The 24,271-nt window shown below is 32.9% G+C and overlaps 1 protein-coding gene across 9 annotated transcripts in view; it reads right to left on the minus strand.

Moving 5' to 3' along the window:
* The window catches only part of PPP4R1 (protein phosphatase 4 regulatory subunit 1), a 90,929-nt gene that overhangs the window by 54,354 nt on the left and 12,304 nt on the right, over nucleotides 1-24,271 (minus strand). For all 9 annotated transcript variants that reach the window (XR_004230984.1, XR_004230982.1, XR_004230981.1 and 6 more), the window contains 5 exons: nucleotides 15,514-15,649; nucleotides 11,922-12,028; nucleotides 6,842-6,984; nucleotides 4,756-4,902; nucleotides 33-140 (listed from right to left, as the gene is read on the minus strand). Coding sequence is in view for 5 of the 9 variants with exons in the window: in XM_031946636.1 (XP_031802496.1) it covers nucleotides 33-140; nucleotides 4,756-4,902; nucleotides 6,842-6,984; nucleotides 11,922-12,028; nucleotides 15,514-15,649 (641 nt within the window). In the remaining 4 variants the exon portion in view is untranslated. The remainder of the gene's footprint in view (nucleotides 1-32; nucleotides 141-4,755; nucleotides 4,903-6,841; nucleotides 6,985-11,921; nucleotides 12,029-15,513; nucleotides 15,650-24,271) is intronic.

Raw genomic sequence — 24,271 nt, forward strand, 5'->3', positions numbered from 1 at the left:
CCTATAATCTCAAAGAACCTAAACTATAATACCTTCCGAACATGAAACATTCTGCAGTCACAGCACATCTCACAAAATCTAGGGAGGATAAGTCGCTCTGTGATGTCTTTTCCAACCATGGGTGCCATCTTGCACATTATCTAATAGCAAAGTAAAACCATAATAAGCTTAGGTACATCTTAAAGGACAATTATTTTAATTCATTTAAATTACACAGCTTACTTTAGTCAATAGTATTATCTTTTAGAAGAGAAACAATGATGTCAGAAAAATAGGAGGTCTGCATTCAAATTTCAGCTTTGTTACCTATGTGACTAATCTGAACCAAATAACAAACTCTCATCAGTACAACAAAAAAGAATGGATAAGATAATCTCTAAGATCTGTTCCAGCTCTCACATTCTACAATTTTATGATTAAAATCTTTTACCTTGTACTGCATTAATAGTTGGCGAAGGCATTAAGAATTACAAGGTGAAAATGATCTAAATAATCTGCTCCCAGAACTAACTTTAAAAAATGATCACCACTGAATTTTTTAATTCATTTTTTCCAACCCATTAAAATCTGTTTTCTCTTTCTCCCCATGTCTTAAAGGAAAGAGAACAAAATCTCTACCATGACCAAGTATAGTTAAACAAAAAAATTCCCAAATTGGCTATGCCCCGAATATGTCTCAATCTATACTCCTAGTCTCATCTCTCTATTAGGAGGTAGAAAGCATATTTCCATCAGGAGTGTTCTGATATCATAACTGGTCATTATGCAGATTAAAGTTCCCAAGTCAATGAATTATTTGCCTTTCATCAGTACTACTGTATCTTTATAAACCTATTTATTTCTCTGGTTCTTGCCTCACTCTTTATCATTTCAAACAAATCCCAGATTCCATGCCCTTCATCATTTCTTATAGCACAATAATATTTTTGTCACCTTTATAAATCATAATTTATGCAGCCACTCCCCAATGGTGAACACTCCCCTCTGTTTCCCTTTTGAATGAAATGTACTTATGCATGCAATTGTAGGTACATTTTTCCCCTCATTTGATCAATTCAGATGACAAAAGTCTATCCTAATTGTATAAACTTAAACTTCTATACCCCAATTATGTAAGATGATTCTCTCTAACCCAACCCTTATCCATTCTTTTAAGATAATGAAAATATAATAGAACTATACCTAGACATCTGTCTAATTAGATTCTAGGACTCCTAGTATAAGGTTCTGAAGGAGGATGCTTTTCTTTTATTAGAATGTAAACAATTTAGGCTTGTTTGGTGTTCACTAGTTCACTAGTGTTTAATTTTTTGTATTATCTCAGTTCCTGCAATGACAATCCAAAGTTTCTGTAAAGCTTTAGTCTTTGCACCATGAATACCTGGTGAAGTCCTATATTTCATTAAAGATCTATTTCTTGCTTAGTAGGATAATGATCAGTTTTGCTTGACAGTAAACCTAGATATTTTGCCTTCAGAAATATCATTTCCAAACTTTCTGTACTCTTTATAGTAATGGCTGCTAAATTATGTAATCCTAATAGAGACTGCTTAGTACTTGAATTCTTGCTTTCTGGACACTTGCAGTAATTTTCTCTCAGAAGCTTTGGATCTTGGCAATAATGTTCCCAGAAGTTTTCATTCTGTTGTTTCTTTCAGGAGGTGACCAGTGACTTCTTTCCATTTCCACTTTGTCTTCTGAGTCTAAGATTTGGACAGTTTTATGTTATGATTTTTTGGCTCTTTTTGGGGTCATGGTTTTCTGAAAGTTCAATGATTCTTAAATTATCTTTCCTCAATCTGTTTTCTAAGTCAGTCATTTTTTCCATGAGCCAAATTACTCTTGATTCAGTCTTCTCTCTCCAGGTTTTTGACTTTCTTTTAATGTTTCTTGTTGTCTCATGGAACTCTAATTGTCAAGAATATGTACACTTGGTTGCTAGGCCTTCTATCTTTTGTAGCAAGCTATGAATTCTCTTTCCTTTTTTTTTTTCATTAGTTCTCTTTTTTTTTTTAATTTTCCCCCTGTAACATACATTTAATTTATTTTAAAAAATGTTTTAATTCTTGTTTTATGTCTAATAGGCATTCTGAGTAAACATGCTCAAGAAGTATTTTTCTCTAAGGTTTGTAGATGTTTTGGAGTGATTCTCTTCTGGATTTGTCTGAAGTGTCTTTGTCACTATAATACCTCTTTTTATGGGAATCCTTTTTTTATTTGCTCATCTCCAGGCTTACTTCTTGACTCTGTACTTTATGTTAAGGCTGGACTCTGAGCATGTCTAGGAGGAATGATTAGGCTGGTTCTGCTAATTGCTTTTTTTAGTGTACTAAAAAGTTATTCTAGGACTTCATGGATAGCTCAAGTTGGGGATATGCAAGCTTTTAGTGCTTCCAAAATGGTTTGACTAGGGGCTAAGTTCAATTTCTGTTCTCCTGATCTATTCTAATTCTTGACCCGGTTGTGGGTTTAAGCAACACCTGTGGGTTTGCCTCATCTGGAACTTTAGTAGACTGATGTTGAACTCAGCCACACTAGGCATCTGGAAAGTTCTGTTGGTACAGAATGACAGAATTTCAGGCTCCCCTTAGGTCTCTAATTACTGCCCTCTGCAGACTTCAGAGTGGACTGGAGGCTAGAACTACAATTACAGTTTGATACTAGTGTGAAATCATAGCTATTTCTTGCTTAGGACATAGCTTAGGACCCACAATTGCTCCTTACCCTGGAGCACGACATCCCAAGGAGCTAGTATACTCCACAGTCAGACTCTCTTACATAGCTATCAGATGATATTTATTTTGATACCCTGAACAAGGCTGCATCCTCTTTGGTTGGATTTGGAATCTCTTCTTGTCCTGGTGCATAGCCTTATTTTGCACTTGGAATATCCTGAATAGCTGTTCTGGATAGACTCCCAAATTGAAATCTGTTATAACTCTCTATTGCCAACTTAGGATGGAAAAGTGACTGATTTTCCCTTAGCATTCCATATAAGAACTCAGTCTGGAATGTTTTCTATATCCGTATGGAAAAGTTAGGAGGAGATTAGCTATTTTGTCATTTTAGCTCTTTTTCTAGTATTATATTTCTAAATCTCTTTTCCCTAATCCTGCAGTTATTTAGTAAAATGTTAAGATATGACTCCTTATTCATCAAATAATTATTATACACACTATATAATCAACATTTAAAAAAGGATACTTAAGTTATCTCATTTTTTCAAAATGAATTATAGATCAGTTTATGAAATAAAAATTCATCCTCATACTCAAAGATTAAAATACACATAAAAAAGTATAAGCTTCTTCCATATTTATATTCTTGCTTATACAGATAATTTTAAAAAATCCTCACTTTCAACTAATTAATAGGTAGATGAATTTTTAAAATTACATCACATAGTAAAATCATTTTAAAGTTAAAAAAAACCACAGCCAGGTACATTTACCTACCAACCCATAACAAAGTGGCAGCAAAATGTAAACATTTAGCTGTGGTTTACCATCTATTTGAAATAACAAATTCCAAATCCTTAAGACTTCAACAAAACTATATTTCAAAACAAAAGTTTACTTTTGAATTTAAAATCCGTTGTGTAGAACAGTCAAATTAAGGCTCTTCATCAGCTAAAAATTAGCAATAATTGATGCACTGAAGCATATGATACAATAAGATGAGAACAAGTCTGAATGAAAGATTAAATTTAACTTAACCAGAATAATTAATGAAGCAAAATCATGCCCAAAAGATATAATACAAACTACTTTACTTATAACAGCACGATCAACAAAGGATAATTTTAAAAGGATATGAGCATTTTATTTCTCTTTATTCCTTAGTATTAAATCTTTTATTTTATTATATTATTGAATTCCATTTATTAATCTCCAATTATAAACCTGAAATTTTTTTTAACTGAAAATATAGTCACTCAAAGCCAAAGACTGAATATCCCAATTCTTAATCTTCTTCAAGGTCTTGGTGCTGGAGACACAATTATTACAATTTGAAAAGAAAAATCTTATTCTCATATTTTAAAAAATATTTTTTCTTTAAAAAATTTTTTTTAATAAAATGGTTTTTCATAAACAGACATGAATCTATTCCTTTAAAAAAAAAATCAAATTACTCTGACAAAATGTATCTGCTGTCTTGAAATTTAACATACTAATAACTATGAGTTTAAAAAAAAATACTAGATTGTTTCATAAAATAAAAAAGTTAACAGTTGAAAACAAAATAGGAATTATGAATATGCCCTTTTAGGGGAAAAAACTAAACCCAGGATAAATATAAATAAAAGAATAAAGCAAAAACACAGTAAATACAATAGTATCAAATTGATAGGGTTCATTAGCCTATAAAGTAAAAAAAAATTGCAGTTAAAATTATTTAATCCCCATTAAATCACTCATAAAGTGCAGGGTAGCATCTTTAGACAAGTTTTATCTGGAGAAGGGGATTAAGAGTCATTCTTTTTCTTTTTTAAAGAAACTATCTTATTGTCTCTTCTTTCAAATCCATCTCCCTCTTCCTCCAAATTAAATTTCAATAATTTACAACTTAGTTTTAATAGGCATGTCATACCATTATGCATCAATAAAGATGATGCAAACTTTCAAATACTCTAGAAATCTTCATATTACATATTAAAAAGGAAACTTACAAACATATCATTACAACAGAAAACCATACTCATCAATAACTTTTCAAATATCACAGGTTTAACATTCAGATGGATCATTTACTCACTGCCACAGCTTCAGTCTTCACATCATCATTGCTATCTGGTGCAGTTAGGTCTATAAGAACTGGGCATACTTTGGCCTCCACATCAAAACGATCAATAAGTTCCTGCTCTAGCAAAGTCAGCAAAGCTGCTTGACTTGTTTTTCTCACCTAAAGAAAAACCATCAAAACAGAAAGTAAATAGATATAACACATATATAATATACAATATAAACTTAGATAACTTCTTATTTTTGAAGTCAAAGGTCTCAAAACTCAATCACCACTGGAACCTTTAAGATAAAAGGAACATTTCCTATTTTTCCACCAATTTAAATAATAATAGATCTACTACTCTGTTTTAATAATTTTAGGGGACCGTATATACCTTTTCTTTTCTTTTTTACAATAGCTTTTTATTTTTCAAAATACATGCAAAATAGTTTTCTACATTAACCCTTACAAAATCGTGTGTTCCAAATTCCTCCCTCTCCCCTAGAGAGCAAGTAAACATGTGCAATTCTTCTAAACATATTTCCACAGTTACCATGATATAGAAGAAAAATCAGAACAAAGGGGAAAAATTAAGAAAAAAATAAGCAAGCCAACAGTAACAAAAAGAGGCATATGCATTTTCACTTAATAACCTGCCATATAGTAAAAGACAGTCATTATAGCGATGTCCATGAGATGGCAAATACACATACAAAGCTAAAAGTAATATTCTACTGCATTACTGCAAATGATCACAGTCTAAGATTTATTGTGACAACAATAAGTTATATTCAAAGAATTACAGATGAGATGATTCAGAGTTTACTTGCAGTGAAGAAGTTTTATTAACAATTACGTAAAAGATATGAAGTAGCTCTTTTTGAAAAGATACCATGAAACCAGAGAGGAAAAAAAAAAAAAAAATCAGTCAATGAACAGTTATTATATGCAAGACACTGTGCTTAACATTGAAAGGCCAAAGATCAAAACCCCCAAAACCCAAACCACCAGTAGTTTCTGATTTCAATGAGCTCACAGTCTCATAGGGAAAAGATCAAAACAAATATGTACAAAAAAAGACATGTACAGGATAAATTGGAGATAACAGAAGTAAGGGAATAGCACTGAGGAAGATTTGGGGAAGTTCCTGGTATTTAGAGAGATTTTAGCTGGGACTTTAAGAAAGCCAAGAAAATCAGAAGATAGGGATGAGGAGAAACAGAACTTCTCATATGGAAGGACAGTCACTGAAGATGCAAAGAATTAAGAAACAGAATATTTCAAAAAAAGAAGTTGTTCACTGGAAGGAAACATAAGGTGAATAAGAGGTAAGAAACTAGAAAAGTAGGAAGGGCTCAGGTTATGAAGGATTTTGAATGCTAAACAGAGTATTTTTTTATTCGATCCTGGAGGCAACACAAGGAGTCACTGGAAATGAATTCAATCCTATTTAATAAATGAATGGGAGAGAGGACTAACATAGATTTGTGTTTTAAGATCTATTTGGCAAGAGTGGAGGAGGGACTGGAGTAGTAGGAGAGGACTGAAGGTAGATCAACCAGTAGGCTACTGCTATAGTCTAAGCATGAGGTGATTAAGGCCTATACTAAGATGGTGGCCTGTGTCACAGAAAAGATGGGGTAGATACAAGAGAGGTTACAAAGGTAAAATTGGTAGTATGTGGCAACAGATTGAGTGAAAGAGGATGATTCGTAAGTAAAAAGTCTCGGTGACTAAGAGAATGAGGGAGTCCCTGACATTAAAACTAAAAGATGGAAGGGGTTTTAGGAAAGAGATGAATTGTTTCAAACACTAGTTTAAGATATCTATAAAAAATCCAATTCAAGATATCCAATAGAAAGTTAGAAACGTGGGCCTGAAAGTTAAGAGAGAAGGATCCTAAGGAGTTCTGAGAACCACCAGACAAAAGTAACTGAAATCTATGGGAGCTGATGAGCTCACCAAGCAAAATAATATAGAGGGAGAAGAGAAGTTAGCCTATGACACAGCCCAAGGGAAGAAAATGTAAACTACCCAGATTTAGATTCATTACTATCAGGTCATACTAACACATTTCCCTTGAAGGATAGATAAAGTATGTATATAGAAATTTTACCTGGTTATTCTGATCTGCAAGATATCTAACCACAATAGGCAGCAAGTATTTGGAAAAAGCATATGGAATTGAAGGTCGATTTTCTTGACAAAATAATGCAATATGAGGCACCTGTTCCATCAGTTCAGCTCGCACAGTTGGTTCTATTAAAATAATAAAAATATTATAAACAAACAAATCCAAAAGAATTTCTGTTGAAGTAAAATCTTTACAGCAAATACTATATATTCAAACTTAAAAGTCAAGGTTGATTCTTTTTGATCTAGTGTTTAGACAAATCCCGAGCCTTCACATCTAGAATAGAAGACAACCTGAGAAAATAAAAGTGTCTCATCAATTCTAAATGCTATTAAGAATCTTCCTTAATTTCTTAAGTAGATCCTTCTCTTAATAATCTTCCTATTCAAATTCCACTAGGCAGCATATGTTGCAAAGCAAAGAGGATCAGGACATGTAATTTGGAGTAATTAGGTGACTGAGATTAGACCAACTACAATAGATAGCACTAATGAATAACAAAGAAAATATCAATAAGGGTATACCAGAAAAATTTAGGCTGCTTTTTTATTCATGTGATCTTCATTTCTATTATACCAAAGTTTCTAACTTTTTGTGACACATACAAATTTTCAGTTGTCTGATATGTTGATTATCAAGATTAAAATGTTACACTAGTGACACATATGTTGTTTTTACTTTGAAAATTAGAAATAATAAAATAAAATAATAAATATAAAAATAAAAAAAAGAAATAATAAAATAAAATTAGAAAGTTAGTAGTTCACATTTATGAAGTATTTTATGATTTTCCAAATATTTTTCCTCACAACAATGCTATGATGTACTTTAAGTAGTACAAGCATTATCCTTCCTGTGTTTGAAATGAGGAAAGTAAAATTAATAAGAGGAAAAATGATTTGGCTCGTGGCTGCACATTTAACAAGTTTCAGAATAAAAACCTGAACTTTAACTTTTGATCTACAAGCTTTTTCCACTGTTCTACACTGGCAAAATGAGTATGTGCAGATCAAATATGTTACACTGATTTTTAGAGGGGAAACCACATACATAAAAGTATACATGTAATAAATGGAAAGTTATTTAGTGGGGGAGGCATTAATAGCTGGGCAATGGGAATAAGGAGGTTTGAAAGGGCAGAAAGAAAGAAACTGGCAAAAGCTTCACATAGGAAGTAATATGTAAACTGAGGTTTGAAGGAAAATCAGGGTTCCTAAAAGTGTATGGTGGCAGAGTGTGGAAGGGACTAGAAAATGCACATTCCAAGCATGTGGAACAGCCAGCCTGTGCAGTCAGAGAATGACTCCCATCATCTGGAAGAAGAAATGTCTAGGAAATAGTAAAAAGGCCACTTTTGAGCATCTTTGAAGGAGGATAATATTCAAAAGGTGGATTTTCCAAAGTTAGGTTGTGAAGATCTTTGAATGAAAAAAGAAAAAAAATCTTTATTAGTTCCCAGAGTGCAGGGCAAATAAAGTTACAAAGATAATGTAGGAAGAATTCTATTACTGACTTCTTTCATGTTTGTGTTTAAAGATGATCATGTACAAAACTAGACATTATTTACTAAACAACTTTTCTTTATGAAACATATTTAAAATTAAAATGCACCTAAAATTTTATGCCCATTTGAATTTCTCCATGGAAGCTGGGCAGTTCTAGATAAAAACAATAAAACAGCCAATTTTTGTTTCAATCACTCACAATTAATTATTCCTCCCCAGGATCCTTGTTTTGTTACCTTTTCTGCTTCCTTCCCAACTCCCTCTACCCAAGGGTACCAAGGATACCAAGGGAATCCACTCCCCGCCCCCCCTTTTTTTGCAGAGACAATTGGGGTTAAGTGACTTGCCCAAAGTCACACAATGTTAAGTGTCTGAGACCAGATTTGAATTCAAGTGCTGCTGACTTCATGGCTGGTGCTCTATCCATTGCGCCACTTAGCTGCCCCTCCACTCCCTTTTAAAAAAACTCTATCTTAGCATAAATGGCTAATAATGGTATATTGACCATAATATAATTTTAGGAATCAATAGTAGAGATGGGGAAAAATGTCTAAGGCAGATGAGGGAATGCCCTCTAAATCACATCATGTATAACTTCATTTATAGGGTGATACTGATCTAATTTGACAGTTTTCAAAGAATTAAGGTTTTGATTAGTATATATTATATATTAGTATGTATTAGTATTTAATTAGTGTGATTAGTATATCACACAATTACTAACCCCCATTTTTTTTCCAAAGAAAAATCTTGACTAGTAGATATGATTTACAATTAAATTTGTACTAGGATCCAAAGCAATCCCAATAGATTTTGGACAGAAACTATCATCTGCATCCAGAAAAAGAACTATGGAGATTGAATAGAAATCAATACATGCTATTTTACTTCTTTTTTCTGTTTTTTTTTCCCCTCTTCCATATTTTTTTCCCTTTTGCCCAGATTTTTTTTCTCCCAACATGATTCATAAAGCAATGTATATTAAAAATAAATACAATATTCTCAAGATCACACTCTTTAAACACCTCTAATTCCTACTCTGATGAAACTCTGCTCAAAAGGTCACCAAAAATCTTGTAGTCATCTTTTTTTCTCAGTCTTCAACAGTTTGTTTTCTTAAAACCAATTTCCCCCCCTCAACTCCTTTTAATTGTACTATCCCAACTTTCTCCCTGCCTTTCCAATATCCATGTTCTTTGCCAATTCCCTTCCATTGCCTCATAAATATAACTTCTAAAGCTCAAATCTCATTTCTCTTCTAGGAAAGCCAATCAACACTTTATTTTAAATATATAGACTCTCTGCCATCATTTCTACTTTCCAGCTATCTCCCATACTGTATTACTGTATAGTGCCAGAAGCCTCTCATACCTTCTTATTTGTTTTCCTTCCTCCATTAGAATATAAGCTTTTTAAGGACAGGAAAAATCTTGCTTGTATTTTTATCTCTAGCACTTATAACATAGTTCCTGGAACATGGTAAACAATTAGATGTTCTGCCCATCCGTTCTTCCATCTATGTACCTTGTAATTCTAAACTTACCAAATATTTAAGTCTTGTGCAATCTTCTTGCTTAAATCTAGTCTCATATCTCCAATGCTTTTTGGCAAGTATTCCCTCAAAAAAAAAATTTTTTTTTTAAAAAGCTGAGAACAGATACTAATGCTATATGAGCATAGATACCCATCTGAAACAAGAAACAAACTATGAAAAACCAAGCACACATAAAACAATTTAAATAAAACTCACTATAAAGTTAAACTGATGTCTACACTGGGTGCTATCATTTCTCCTTTAAACTCTCTGCATTCTGGCTTTTGACCTTATCTTTCAATTGAAAATGTTTTTGCCAAATAGTCAATACCTCTTCTGAATATTGTCTCTTCTCTGGATTTTCCTTGAATCACCTTCTATTTGTCTCACAACTCCTCAAATCACCTTTGTTATTATCAATTTTGTCATGCTCACTAATTATGGTTTATTTACTCCAACACTCTATCCAGTCCTGGATATATTCTCCCTCCCTTTCTATATTCTCTCATTTGCTGATGATATCACTACTTAAGGTTCCATTATTATCTATATGTTGGTAATTTCCAGATCACTATCCAGGACACCTTGCTTAATTCTGCAATAATCTGGATTGGTAACTGTTCTAGAAACAAGTGGTCTGGGACTAAATTTCGTCAAGTTCCTCCAAAATTCTTCAATATTTCCTGTTCTTGGAACTTCCCTCTACTGTAGTTTTCCTTATGAAGCAAACCCACTTATACCCAAATCAAAAGGACTATTTCTAGATACGCTGGGTTTTGGAAAGCTTTAAGGCAACAAAAATCTCTGGGGCTTCAAGTCTGTAGATAGATGTTGATAATCATTATATTTGGAACAGGGATGCAGGAAAAGGCAGCAAGTAACTCAAGAAGATAAATTAAAAATGGTTTCTAGAATATGGAGGTCAAAGTAGATGAAAGAGAAGAACTAAGTCAAACAGAGTACCTGTGACTCAAGAAGGGGGAATGCAAGATAAATGACCATAAGCAAGCAAACAAGAAAAATTTACCAAGTTATTACTATATTCCAGGCACTATGCTTTCTTTCAGATACACAAAGAAAATGTGAAAAAAAAATTTGCCCGAGAAGCATACATTTTAACAAGACATGTACACAACAAAGTATATATAACATACATTTAGAGTAGAAAGAATAATAAAGGAGGAAACACTAGAAACTCAGAGGACCAAGAACTGCTTTGTGTAGAAGGAGGTATTTACATTTAAAAATGAAAAATGGTCCCTGAAGTTTTTTTCTTCTGTAAATATTTGATTATGGGAACAGCATTGCTTACTGCTGTGTTTCTGTTATTTCAGCCATGTCCAACTCGTCATGACCCCACATTTGGGATTTTCTTGGCAAAGACACTGGAATGCTTTGCCATGTTCTTCTCCAGTTCATTTGACAGATGAAGCAAACAGATAAGCAAACAGTGTCAAGTGACTTGCTCATGGTCATACTGCTGGTAAGAGTGTGAGGCCAGATTTTAACAAAAAGATGAGTCTTCCTGACTCCAGGTTTGATACTCTTATCCATTGTGCCAGATTTGATACTCTTATCCATTGTGCCCCCTACTTGTCCCCTATACTACTAGTACTTTTTAGACCCTTCTCTCTTGCTTACATCAAATCTGCTCAGGACTTGATAAAAATAAAACCTATAACCTTATATAAAATATCCATCTCCCAAATGAATAAACAAAATTTGCATAATTTGATAGGAAGATGCAAAGAAGAGTAATAAATGATTTACTTTGATATATTTAAAACTTTTAGTTTATGTTTTTTGCCATGTCTAAAATTAATCCATAATACTTTAACAGAAAAAATTTATATTAATTATTTGCACTGAGTTAAGTTTTAAAACAAATATGATTCTTTTATACACATGAAGCTTTAATAATTTCTGAGAAATCAAATGAGCTCAAGAAACTTGACTGAAAATGTTAAAATCATGAAAAAATTTGCTTTCTCTATATAAACACAAACTTTCGAACATCAGATACCTGAATCATCAGCTAATCTGCTGACTCTTTCCAAAACAGCAATACAATCTCTCTCATCATCGCTGACTTCTTTCAAAGTATCAAGCAAGCTTCGGGCCACCATTTGTCTAGGCAGAAAAAAAATGCTTAATTTTTCAGAAACTACATTGAATTTTTTAAAAACTGTATTTGAACTACATTTAAAGTACTCTTAGAAGGAAATATTTTTTTTTTATTTTTTTAAATAAAGCTTTTTTCAAAATATTTTCAAATTTTTCAAAATATATGCATGGATAATTTGACAAAAAACTAGGCAGAAAAAAAATGCTTAATTTTTCAGAAACTACATTGAATTTTTTAAAAACTGTATTTGAACTACATTTAAAGTACTCTTAGAAGGAAATATTTTTTTTTTATTTTTTTAAATAAAGCTTTTTTCAAAATATATGCATGGATAATTTGACAAAATTGACCCTTGCATAGCCTTGTATTTCAATTTTCTTCTTCCTCCCCCACTCCTTCCCTTAGATGGCAAGCAATTCAATATATGTTAAACATGTTAAAATGTCAAATCCAATATGTATAAACATATTTATACAATTCTCTTGCTGCATAAGAGAAATCAGATCAAAAAAAAAAAAAAGTAAATGAGTAAGAAAACAAAATGCAAGCAACAAAGAGTGAGAATGTTATGTTGTGATCCACATTCAGTTCCCACAGTCCTCTTTCTGGGTGTAGATGGCTCTCTTCATCACAAGATCACTGGAACTGGCATCAATCATCTCAATATTGGAGTGAGTCATGTTCAACAGAATTGTCATATAATATCAATGTTCATGTACTACAATGATCTCCTGGTTCTGCTCATTTCACTTTGCATCACTTCATGTGTCTCTCCAGGCCTCTCTAAAATCACCCTCCTGATAATTTCTTACAGAATAATAGTCCATAACATTCATGTACCATAATTTATTCAGCCATTCTCCAACTGATGGGCATTCACTCAGTTTTCAGTTTCTTGCCACTACAAAAAGGGCTGCCACAAACATTTATGCACATGGGTCTCTCTCCCTCCTTTAAAATTTCTTTAGGATATAAGCCCAATAGAAACAGTGCTGGATCAAAGGGTATGTAGTTTTATAGCCGTTTGGGCATAGTTCCAAATTGTTCTCCAGAATGGCTAGATCCATTCACAGTTCCACCAACAATGTATATTAATGTCCCAATTTTCCCACATCCCCTTCATTTTAAGCCAATCTTTTCCTGTCATTTTAGCCAATCTAAAAGATGTGTAGTAGTATCTCACAGTTGTCTTAATTTGCATTTCTCTGATCAATAGTGATTTACAGCACCTTCTCGTATGCTTAGAAAGTTTTAATTTCTTTATCTGAAAATTGTCTATTCATATCCTTTGACTATCAATTGGAGAATGGCCTGGATTCTTATAAATTTGAGTCAATTCTCATATAAAGAGAATTTATATTTTAGAAATGAGGTTTTTATCAGAACCCTTGAATGCAAAAATGATTTACCAATTGGCAATAATTTTTTTTAAAAGCTTTGACCTTATAATATATATATATACTTACCTAATCATACAAATGCTAAGCACTAAAGTCAATTTCATAATAAATTTTGCTAAATAAATACAGATTTCTCTATTGAAATTACTCTAACTTAATTTTATGGATGGGGTCACACACTAGATTGCTGGATGTCTTTGCTAACATGACTAAATTTACATTTTTGCCACGCCACTTCCATCCATTGCTACTAGTTCTGCCTTCTGGAAACAAGAACAAGTTTAATAACCCCAGGGGTAGCCCTTCAGATATATGAAGAAAATTACTATGTTCCCCAATATCTTATCTTTTCCAAGCTAAACCTGCTCATTTCCCTCAATCTACCCTACTAAGGCATCTCAAAACATCCTTGTTATCTTTCTTTCTAGTTTATCAATGTCCTTTGTAAAAACAAAGTATGAGAAGTGGTCTCATAAGGACATACAGCACCAACTTCATTCTGGACACTGCTTTTCTTAAGGTAGCCTAAATCACATTAGCTTTTCTGGATTCCATGGAACACCACTGACTGATACTGAACTTCTAAAAACCCTGGATCTTTCAGGAAAACTGCTGTCTACCTCCATCTATCCCATCTCATAGTTAGATATTTTAGAATCTACTAAGTCTTTACATTTATCCTTATAAGATTTCATCTTACTTGCTTTGGCCCAATATTTTTGTGTGCTCAAGATCTCTTTGGATCCTGATGTTGTTATCCAATATGTGACCTATTTCTCTCAGTTAGCAAACATGAAAATAGACATGTCATCTACACCTTTATCAAAATCAGTTTTAAAAATATAAATAGTACAAGATAGGAGAGGATCCCTATGACACTCCACTAGCTGTCTTCCCAGACAACTGCTAGCCATCAGTGACTACTCTTTGGCCCTATATTCATTTAACTAATTTCAAATTTGCTTACATTGACTGTCAAATTTTACCCTAATCTTCTTCAAATTTTTGGAAATATTTTGGATAATATGAGAAATTGTTAAATTAATTTCAAATCTAGAAAACTGTCAGCATTAGTGGGATGTTTACTATTACCATTAAGGGAATGAAGTAGTGATATAGAAAATAAAAGAAAAAATAGAAAAGCAATTTTGGAATAAATTTTACTATTTTTGCACCAAGTCTAATTTTGTTTGGTTAAGGCAAATACTACTAGAAATCTGAATGTCCTAAGAGGATGAAATGAGAAAAGGAATTGGCCTAAATTCATTGTCTTTAAGCAAAAGCTAGATTGGATGATCACTTGTTAGGTATTAATATACCTAAATATGCTAATATTTAATAATACCTAAATTGCTATAAATAGCAATTTTCCTCAGCTACAGGTTGGATTACATGGCCTGGCCATGGAAGTCTATCCAACAATCAAATTCTGAGATAATCCACAAAGGAGGTTCTAAAGCGGATAATTGAGAATTACTTATATAAAAATTACTTGCTTCTAAAGGGATTTAGCCTAGGTATCTAAGTAAACACCAGGAGGAAGATACAAGCAACATATGTACCAGAAGCATCTTAATCTCAAGGATTGTCCTAAGAGGACAAGGATTAAGGAGGTTTAAAAATTCGAATGGGAAAAAATTACAACTCTATTTCCATGTAATAGGTTTCCTTTGTAATCCTACATATTTTGTTTTATGCATTTAGAAATATTATTTTGAGGGATCCATAGACTTCACAGGATTGCCAGAGGTCTAAAATGTCCTACACCTCCCACCCACCCCCCAAAAAAGGTTAAGAATCTTTGATTAAATCCCTTGGATTAAAGTGTCTAAAAAAAGATTTTAAAACTTTGTAGTCTTACTTAAATACTTTAATACAAATTATTAAATTTTAAAAGTACTTAAGAGTAACAGTACATATAACATTCTGTACCTTAAAATTAAGCATTTAAATAGTAAATTCAAATAATTAAATTCTGATTATCAACAGTTTGGATTGTTCTCTTATTTATTAAAATGATGAAATTTAAATATTCAAAATAACTTTCCATTCATTCACTCTTAAGGAAGCACACTAAAATAAAGACACACCTGTTAAATACGTTCTCACTTGAAGCATACTTGTCCAATCTTCCCAATGGTGTCAACATTTCATCTTGTGAGACGAAATCCAGGGCTGAAGGTATAATAATCACGTCAGACTCTGAGCTGTAGTCATCCACACCAACTATCAGAGACATCAGAAATAGTCCTTATAATCACAGCACTTTGAAACTAAAAAGGGTCTTTGTCAGTGTGAGACAAGCCTCCTAAAATAATCTCTTCTTTTTCTGGGGTAGTCACATTGAAAAGTCTCAAAGTAAAAAACAAAACAAAAAACATCCCGTCACCTCCCACCAACCAAAAACAAATGTACAAATCTGGAAGTAACTATAAGGCTAAGGATTCTAGATAGTTAGGGTTTTAAAAACAAAGAGAATAAAATGTTATGCTACAAAATGTTCCTAAATTTTTGTTTTCCTTCGCAAATGAGAAATAACTGATGAATAAAAAAAAAAAAAAATTCTGAGAATGTCCAATTAAAGAAAACATGCCGATGGAACATAAATAAGCCTCTTCTTTGAACCAAGGCAAAATTGTTCCTATTTTTAAAAACTGTTAGAAACTAATTTTAAATAGCATCTAAAGAATATTTTTCTTTATCTTAAATTACTGTACTCAAGACATGACAATCCTAATCAAGAGGGAAGCCTCAGAAACTAGCCAGGGGTCCTCAAACTTTTTAAATAGGGGGCCAGTTCACTGTCCCTCAGACTGTTGGAGAGCCATACCATAGTAAAAACAAAAACTTTTGTTTTGTGGGCCTTTAAATAAAGAAACTTCATAGCCCTGGGTGAGGGGGATAAACATCTTCAGTTGCTGCATTTGGCCGCAGGCCATAGTTTGAGGACCCCTGAACTAGACCATCATGATGCCCACCCATCCAAGAAGATGAAAGTCGCTAAATACTGAATTCTAACTAAATCAGATTTTAGAGTTCTATTTGACTTCCTAAAGAGATAGAAATGGAACTCCTTATCCCTATCTCCACAAAGTTAAGAGAGTTTTCATTTCACCCTTGCATTGTTTTCAATTCATTCTCTGGGATCCCATAATTCACGAATTTGGAATCCTTTAGTGGCCAATTTATAATAAGTAAAATAACAATACAGGTTCACTCAGCTCTTTTAAATTTAAGAGTGGGAGCCAATATTTCTCAAAGATTAGGATCCTCCTATTTACAGAATTATAAACTAAGAAACTATGGAAACTAAGGTTTCCCTAGTTCTTCCTACTTTTCTATCTTCTCTCATTGCCAATGATACTGAGAACTCAAAAACATGACCAGGTGGCAACAACCAATCCTGAACCAGTATTAACTTTTACCAATTGAAAGCCACCATTTAAAAAATTCCATCACATATAATTCAGTCATAAATCTTAATATTGTAGAAAAATTCAAGTTTTATGAGAATACAAATCTATTTTTAAAATGGGCATCTTATCTATAAATGGATATGGGAAAGAGATTTTAAACTAAATTGATTTCCAAGCTAATTATTATTTTTCTTTCAAAACCTTATCTCTCTATGTAAAGCAAACATATTCAAAGTATAAATGCCATGTATTTATGCCGGTACTTTCTAATTCTAAAACAACTGTTAACAACAATCGCAACCCAGAAATCACAGGATACTAGATTTAAAATTCGAAGATATCTTTGAAGTCATCTAAATTTTAATTTCTCATCTTAAAAATAAGGAAACTGAGACTCAGAAAAGTTAATTGACTCATCCAGGTTTACACAACTACTTAAATATCAGAGGGGATTTTAAATCCCCATTTGTGCAGTTGCAATTTCCAGGGTTTTATCAACTTTGTCAAAATACTATAATGCTAGCACAGATTTTAAAAATCACCTTGCAAGTTGAAATAGTAAAACACACATACTCTTTAAAAATCTGTGGTCGGCCAAAATGCTGATCTCAAAATTCTTATTTCATACTATTGTGAGCTGTTTCTCATGACTGAAAAATTCTGTTAGACAAATATGGAGCAGATGATTTGTAATTCCATGGATTATTGCCTCTTTCATCACAAAAAATGGCCTTCTTTTAAATTTAAAGCAATAATTGTAAACACCAATTGCCAGTTTTCTTAGCTCCTATGTGGATAATAAGAATAAATAAATGGAAGGTGTCCTTAATTTAGGGTAAAAAATTTGGCCTCAAGTTCCACTTTGATTACTTCCTAACTAAGTTACTATAGACAAATTCACTTTGCCTCATTTTCCTTATCTATTAATTAACACTTGGACTATCTGCCTCAGAGCTGTTTAGACCATCAAATATAATAATAAATCCAAAATATTTGCAATCATAAACCGCTATATAAATGTAAGCTATCAATTCACAGACAATTACATATAATGAAAGTCTGCCCAGTAAATCTCGAAGATCTGAACAAATGTGAAACTCAGGATTTTTAACTAAAAAAAATGCAAGGCCACAGAACTAATAATGAACTTTTAAAAGCAAGGAAATCCCCCCCTCCCCCAATACTAATGTAACTCAGATTACCTATCTAGGCAACCATGTTCAGTTCCACAAGATTTATCTTAACCACTAATGTGATTAAGTCAACTAGAGGTTAACCTATCAAAATTAATCTTATTTTTGATATATTAGATTAACTATGTACATTAATTAATTAAAACCAAGTTACATGTCAATGCTTCTAAAAGAAAAATAGTTTTGACCAAATCATTAATTCAATGACCTTATCAAAGTTAGGTAACTAATAATAACAAACCAGTGTTGTATTATATTATCATATAACAAAGTAATGCAAATATAAATAAACCAGGAATATGTTGTTAATAACATGTCCTTGATTTGGATGAGCTTTATTACTTTCCCTTTAGTAGCTTGGTTTTAAATAATTAATGTTGCTTAGTTAATAATAATAATAGCAGGCAGCATTTATATGGGGGCAGGCAGGTGACAGTGAATATAGTGCTGGATTTGAACTCAGGAAGATTCATCTTCTTGAGTTCAAACCTGGCTGGGGAAAGTAACTTAATCCTGTTTGCCTCAGTTTCCTCATTTGTAAAATGAGCTGGAGAAAGAAATGGCAAACTCCTTTAGTATCTTTGCCAAGCAAATCCCAAATGGGGTTTTAAAAGAGTAGAACAAGACTGAACTGCAGATTGAGAGTTGTGCTTGCTCCTAAGATAAAAAGTTAAAAAAATTATCAATAAATTTATGTTAATGTATTATATTTATAAATAAGTTTATATATTTATTGATAAACATTTATGTAACACTGCAGGAACATAATAGAAGTTCCACAATATATACTTATTTTAACAGGAAAATATCTTTCATATCAAAATCAATGACTAGTATTTTTTTCATTCCTTAAAAATGGGAAATCAAAGTCTTAAAAAATCTCAAACCAAAAAATAATTATGATTTCTAGACACATTCTGACCTGGCTTTAAGGATTTTAGTATCAGACCAAAAAATATTACTCAAATAACTACACTGAGTCTTATGTGGCTGATTAGTATAATGCAGAGGTATGAACACAAGTTCTAAGACTGTTGTTTATTATGAACTTGAGTAGTATTTTTTTTTCATTTTTTGCTTTCTTCATTTATTTAATTTCCACCAAGACTTGATTTCTTTCCTTCAACTCTTTTAAGAAACAAAAATAACACAAGTCTTCTCCCAGACATCATCATATTTCCCCTCCCAATTTTTAACATTTTTATTTGAATTCTTGAATTCTAAATACTATCCCTGCTTCCCCCAAGAAACAAGCAATCAGATACAGGTTATATAATATGGAATCATGTAAAACATTCCTATATTACTCATTTTGTACAAGACTTGAAAAAATAAGTTCTTTTTCTGGAAGCAGATAGTATGGTTCATAACTCACTAGTCTTTTGGGATTGTCTTGGATCACTGGATTACTGAGAATAGCCAAATCATAATTCTTCAACAAACAATATTACTGTTACTGTGTACATCTCTTGATTCAGTTCACACTTCACTATGTTGTCATTTCTTATAGCAGTTTAATCATTTCCTATTTGATGTATTAGCATATCTAATCATTTTGTTTCCCCATAGGTATTTAATTTGTATGAAAAGTAAACGATACTATTTCCCTTCCATGTGCCCTAAACTCCAGCTAAACTATATTACTTGTATGTAGGCTGTGTGCCTTTGCTCACGGCATCCCCTAGGTTTAGTGAAATCTCATTCCTTTAAGATATAGTGCAAACGATACCTCTAAAGCCAGCCTTACTTAAGTTATTGTCCTCAAGGAGCTTACATCAAATAGGAAGGAAATAATCATTAAGTGTCTACTATGTGCCATTTGATCTCATTTGATTCTCACAGCAATCTGGAAAGTAGGTGTTGTTTCAAAGCTATGTAACAGGAAGGGGGAAAAATACTTTGTTGCCAATTCTGATTGATTATAGAGACCAGAATTTTAATGACAGCATAATTTTAATACTTTTTAAAAATTAGAGACAAATAGAATATTATTTTGTTTTTAGAACTCAAAAAAACGTTGATAGCTGCCTGGGGAGGAAAAACAATTCCAGGATAAATATGCTAACAATGCATTATAAAGTTTTCTCTAAATTACTTGTATTTTTATCCTGAAAAATGGGACAAAAGTAATATGAATAATGAATATTACTGGATAGATTAAAGTTACAGCCTGAGAATTAGGAATGAAATCTGTTTGGGTTTTTTTAAAGTATTATTTACTCTAGATCTTCCCGAGGGCAACAAATTCTTCACTAAGTCACAGGACCCAGGTTTGAACTGATTAAAGGAAAAGGATCCCTTTTATTTCACCTTATACTAGGAACTTCTTTTTCTTAAATAGTATTTTACTTCAAAATATAGAAGACATTTTCTCCTGAGAGTGGGAGGGAAGAAAAAGGCAAGATCTAATATCATCTTCTACTGATTATTCCACAATTTTAACTGGGTTATACCACTCTGAAAATTATTCTATTTCCATTTTTTATCAGTGTAATCTGTCTTACTACTTCAACAATCAAGTGAGGAAACCTCAGCTAATTATCATTTTTGTCCACCTAATAAAAGGGGGTCTGAATCTAGAAAGACAATACACCATTTGCTAGAAATGACCCTCTTTGGAAATAATTATGGAAATAAGCAAGGTTATGCTGAAGCAAGCTCAAATAATCTGGACTAGTAAATTTTCAAGGTGGTTTTGCATAGACTTATTTTCTGCCTTCCTAACACTTCTTTGAGACCTCTTAATTTTTCCACCCATCTCAGGTACTTTCCCCCCCCACCCCCCCTTTCAGTTTCCTTTTGTATGGAGTCTTCCTCTATTTACAGCCCACCTTAGACTTTTCCTACTTGTGATATTTTATTACCTAAGTAATTTTTTTTTACGTGATCCTGGGTATAAAAGTATATAATAGGTATACAAATCAAACATTTATTGATAAAAATCATAAATAAGACCCCCACATTCAGTTATGAGATCCCACATGGAATCACAAACCACCATTTAAGAAGCGGGGCCCTACTGGATAGCAAACTTGAGGGCAGAAGCTGTCTTTCTTTTCTGTATCTATACCCCCAGTACTTGGTAGTGCCTGGCTCATAGCAGGTGCTAAAGCATTATTGATTTTTGATTGACCAGTACGCTAAAGCAAGTGTCTCTCTCAATTGTGTCTTCAGCATGTGATTGGTAGAACCTCTACCCTCTGAAAAGGTTATGAGTGTGGGTACAAATCAGGAACTGAGAAAGGTCCTCCCTGCATTGCCATACTAAGCAAATTCCATCCATTATTATTAGCCCCACTACTTTGAATGAGCTATTGTCAAGTTGCATGTGACCAAGAGGTAGGTGACCAAGCAGCTTAGCTCTAGGTAATTTTGGGCCCAATTGCAGCTCCCTTCCATCTCAAGCCCATGGAATCCTGGATGAAACATTCTCAACTTTACCCCTCCCTACTTTTTTTTGATTCTCTGTCAGTGGAGCCCAGTCTAGAGTTAGGAAGATTGAACTCAAATTAAGTCTCAAACAATGCATTTTTCATTAGCTGCTCTTTTTTGGTTTCTTAGGAACATTATGTATGCCCTAGGATTAACTCCTCAACTGAAATCTCATCAGCTGGAAATTAATGCAGCTTTGATATTCAATACCTCAGCATCCTCAGTTCCCTTTCCCCACTTTGTGGGAGGCTGAACAATAAACTTCTTCCAGAGCCTTCCTTTATAGAGAGGGCTCAGAAAATTCTGGTTAATTTCATTTTCCCTCTGCATGGTTTCAATTCTTTGAGCCCTCTCAGGCGCATAGTACCATAGCCCCTTTCAATTTCCTTTCATATATTGTTTTCCCCTAGAAGAGAGGACAGAGATTACCTTTCTTTTTTTCTTACCTGGATCCTTAGGGTTCAAACACAGTGTCTGTTATGTATGGAGCTTAATAAATCCTTACAGATATTTTACGTTATGACTTTGGGTGAAATCATTTGTCTTAGTTTTTTCCAATTGTAAATAGGGATGTTAGTAGTACCTACCCTCTCTAAGGATTGTTGTGAGGGTCAAATGAGAAATCTGTAAAGCATTTTGATCCAGTTCCTGAAATACTACTGTTGTTTAGATACTTTTCAGCCATCTCTGACTTTCTGTGACCTCTTTTGAGGTTTTCTTGGCAAAGATACTGCAGTGGTTTGCTATTTCCTTCCTTCCTCATTTACAGGGTTAAGTACCTTACCCAGTATCTGAGACCAAATTTGGATTCAACACTCTATTCACTGCCCTGGTATTAAAGTCTTCTTAATAATGAATACTTGTTTCTTTCCTTTCAGGGATGAGGGTGCAGGAGTATGTGAATTCCTCCATTTAACTAGTTATCTAGAGGATCTTAGAACTGAGGGTGATAGAAGAAAAGCTGTGGAGGATGTCTGTTTCCTGAACCTGGACCACAGGACTTAGACAAGGGCTGAGATTGTTTCTATTGGAGAAATTTTAAATGCCTTAAGGCAACAGATACAGGAAGAAAAATGGTTAATTTTGATTACATAAAATTAAAATTGCTAAGACAAACTGATTCAATCACTTTAGAAAACAATTTGGGATGATGTCAGATGAGTTACCAAACTTTTCATGTCCCTTGATCCAAAAGTCTTATTGCTAGAAAGGCAGTAGATCCAAGTCAGAGACAAAAATAAAGGTCCTATATATGCTAAAATATTCATAAAAGCAATAAACCAGAAAGTCCACGGATTGGACAGTGACTGAATAAATTGTGATAATTGAAGATAACGGAGTCTTACTGAACAAATGAAGATACAAACGATAACAGCTAATAATGACTAACATTTAGATAGCACTCACTATGTGCCAGGCACTGTGCTAAGTGCTTTACAATTATTACTTTCATTTTATTCTCACATCAATCTTAGAAAGTAGGTGCTATTATTTACCCCCATTTTACAGATGAGGAAATTGAGACAAACAGATTAAGTGACTAGCCCAGGAATCACACAGGTAGTGGGGTGGGCTCACTTCTTGACTCAAAACCTAGCGCCTGATCCACTGTATCACTTAACTGTTCTTATAAGATCATAGATCATAGATTTAGAGCTGAAGAACCATTAGAGGTTATGAAGTCCGATATTTCATTCCACAGATGAGAAAACAAGACCAAAAAAATTTAAGTGATTTAGTGGGCATTTAGGTTAGTGAGGCAGGCTTCAAATCCAGGACTACTAGGTTATCCATTAAACCAAGAATCATAAGAACATCTTTAAAATGATGCACAATAATCAAGTAATAGAAAGCAGGGAAAAAAATACATAACCCCTGTGGACATATGCACCATTGCTGAGAATAAAAATAAAGATAAATTCTATTTAGAACTTAGAAAAAAATTAAATTTTAAAAAATAACTCAGAAAAATTCAAGTTGGATCAACATGTACTCTGGTAATAAATGACTTCAATGCAAACATGAAGAAAAAAAATAAATGGGAAAAAGAAATGAAGTCAAAGACTGTAGAGTAGCAGAAGTCTCAAAACTTTCTTTGAGAAGAACATTAGTAGGGGCTAGTCCTTGTAAGCACCAAATAATATCACCAAAAAAAAAAAAAAAAAAAATGAGACAGGTTATATTTTAAGACAGGAAAAGAGTTGTTAATGACGTGGGAGTTATCCTTGAATCAGTTGTCTAATAAAGCCAGATTAATGGATAGCAGATCAGATTTAAGTAAAAACAACAAAGTGAAGGAAAAGGTATACAATTGAAATTATTTAATTCTTAACTATTTAAACAAGACTAATGAAAAATTGGAAAATTAATATCAGAAATTACCTCAACAAATTGTAAAACACCTATTATATATACACCCCGGGCACTGTACTTTTAAGCACTTTACAAATGTTTCATTTGATCTTCACAATAATCTTAAAAGGTGGCCGCTAATTTTATCCACACTTTACAGTGGAGGAAAACTAAGGCAAAACAAAGGTTAAGAAAGAAACACAAACACATAAGGGTCATACAACTAGTAAATATATGAAAGCTACTTTTGAACTCAGATTATCCTGTCCTTATGCTCAAAACTCTATCCACCATGCCATTTAACTGCCTTTTGTCAGCAAACTTAGATTTTAAGCCAAAACTTTAAAGCAAAGCACTGGGTTGATCTATAGATTTTTACAAGTGATAGTGGACAATTAATTATCAGTACTGTCTTTTAAAGGAGGGGAGGAAAAAAAAACCAGGAGAGGATAAAA

This window comes from Sarcophilus harrisii, chromosome 1 (assembly GCF_902635505.1).
Source record: "Sarcophilus harrisii chromosome 1, mSarHar1.11, whole genome shotgun sequence".
Taxonomy (NCBI): Eukaryota; Metazoa; Chordata; class Mammalia; order Dasyuromorphia; family Dasyuridae; genus Sarcophilus; species Sarcophilus harrisii.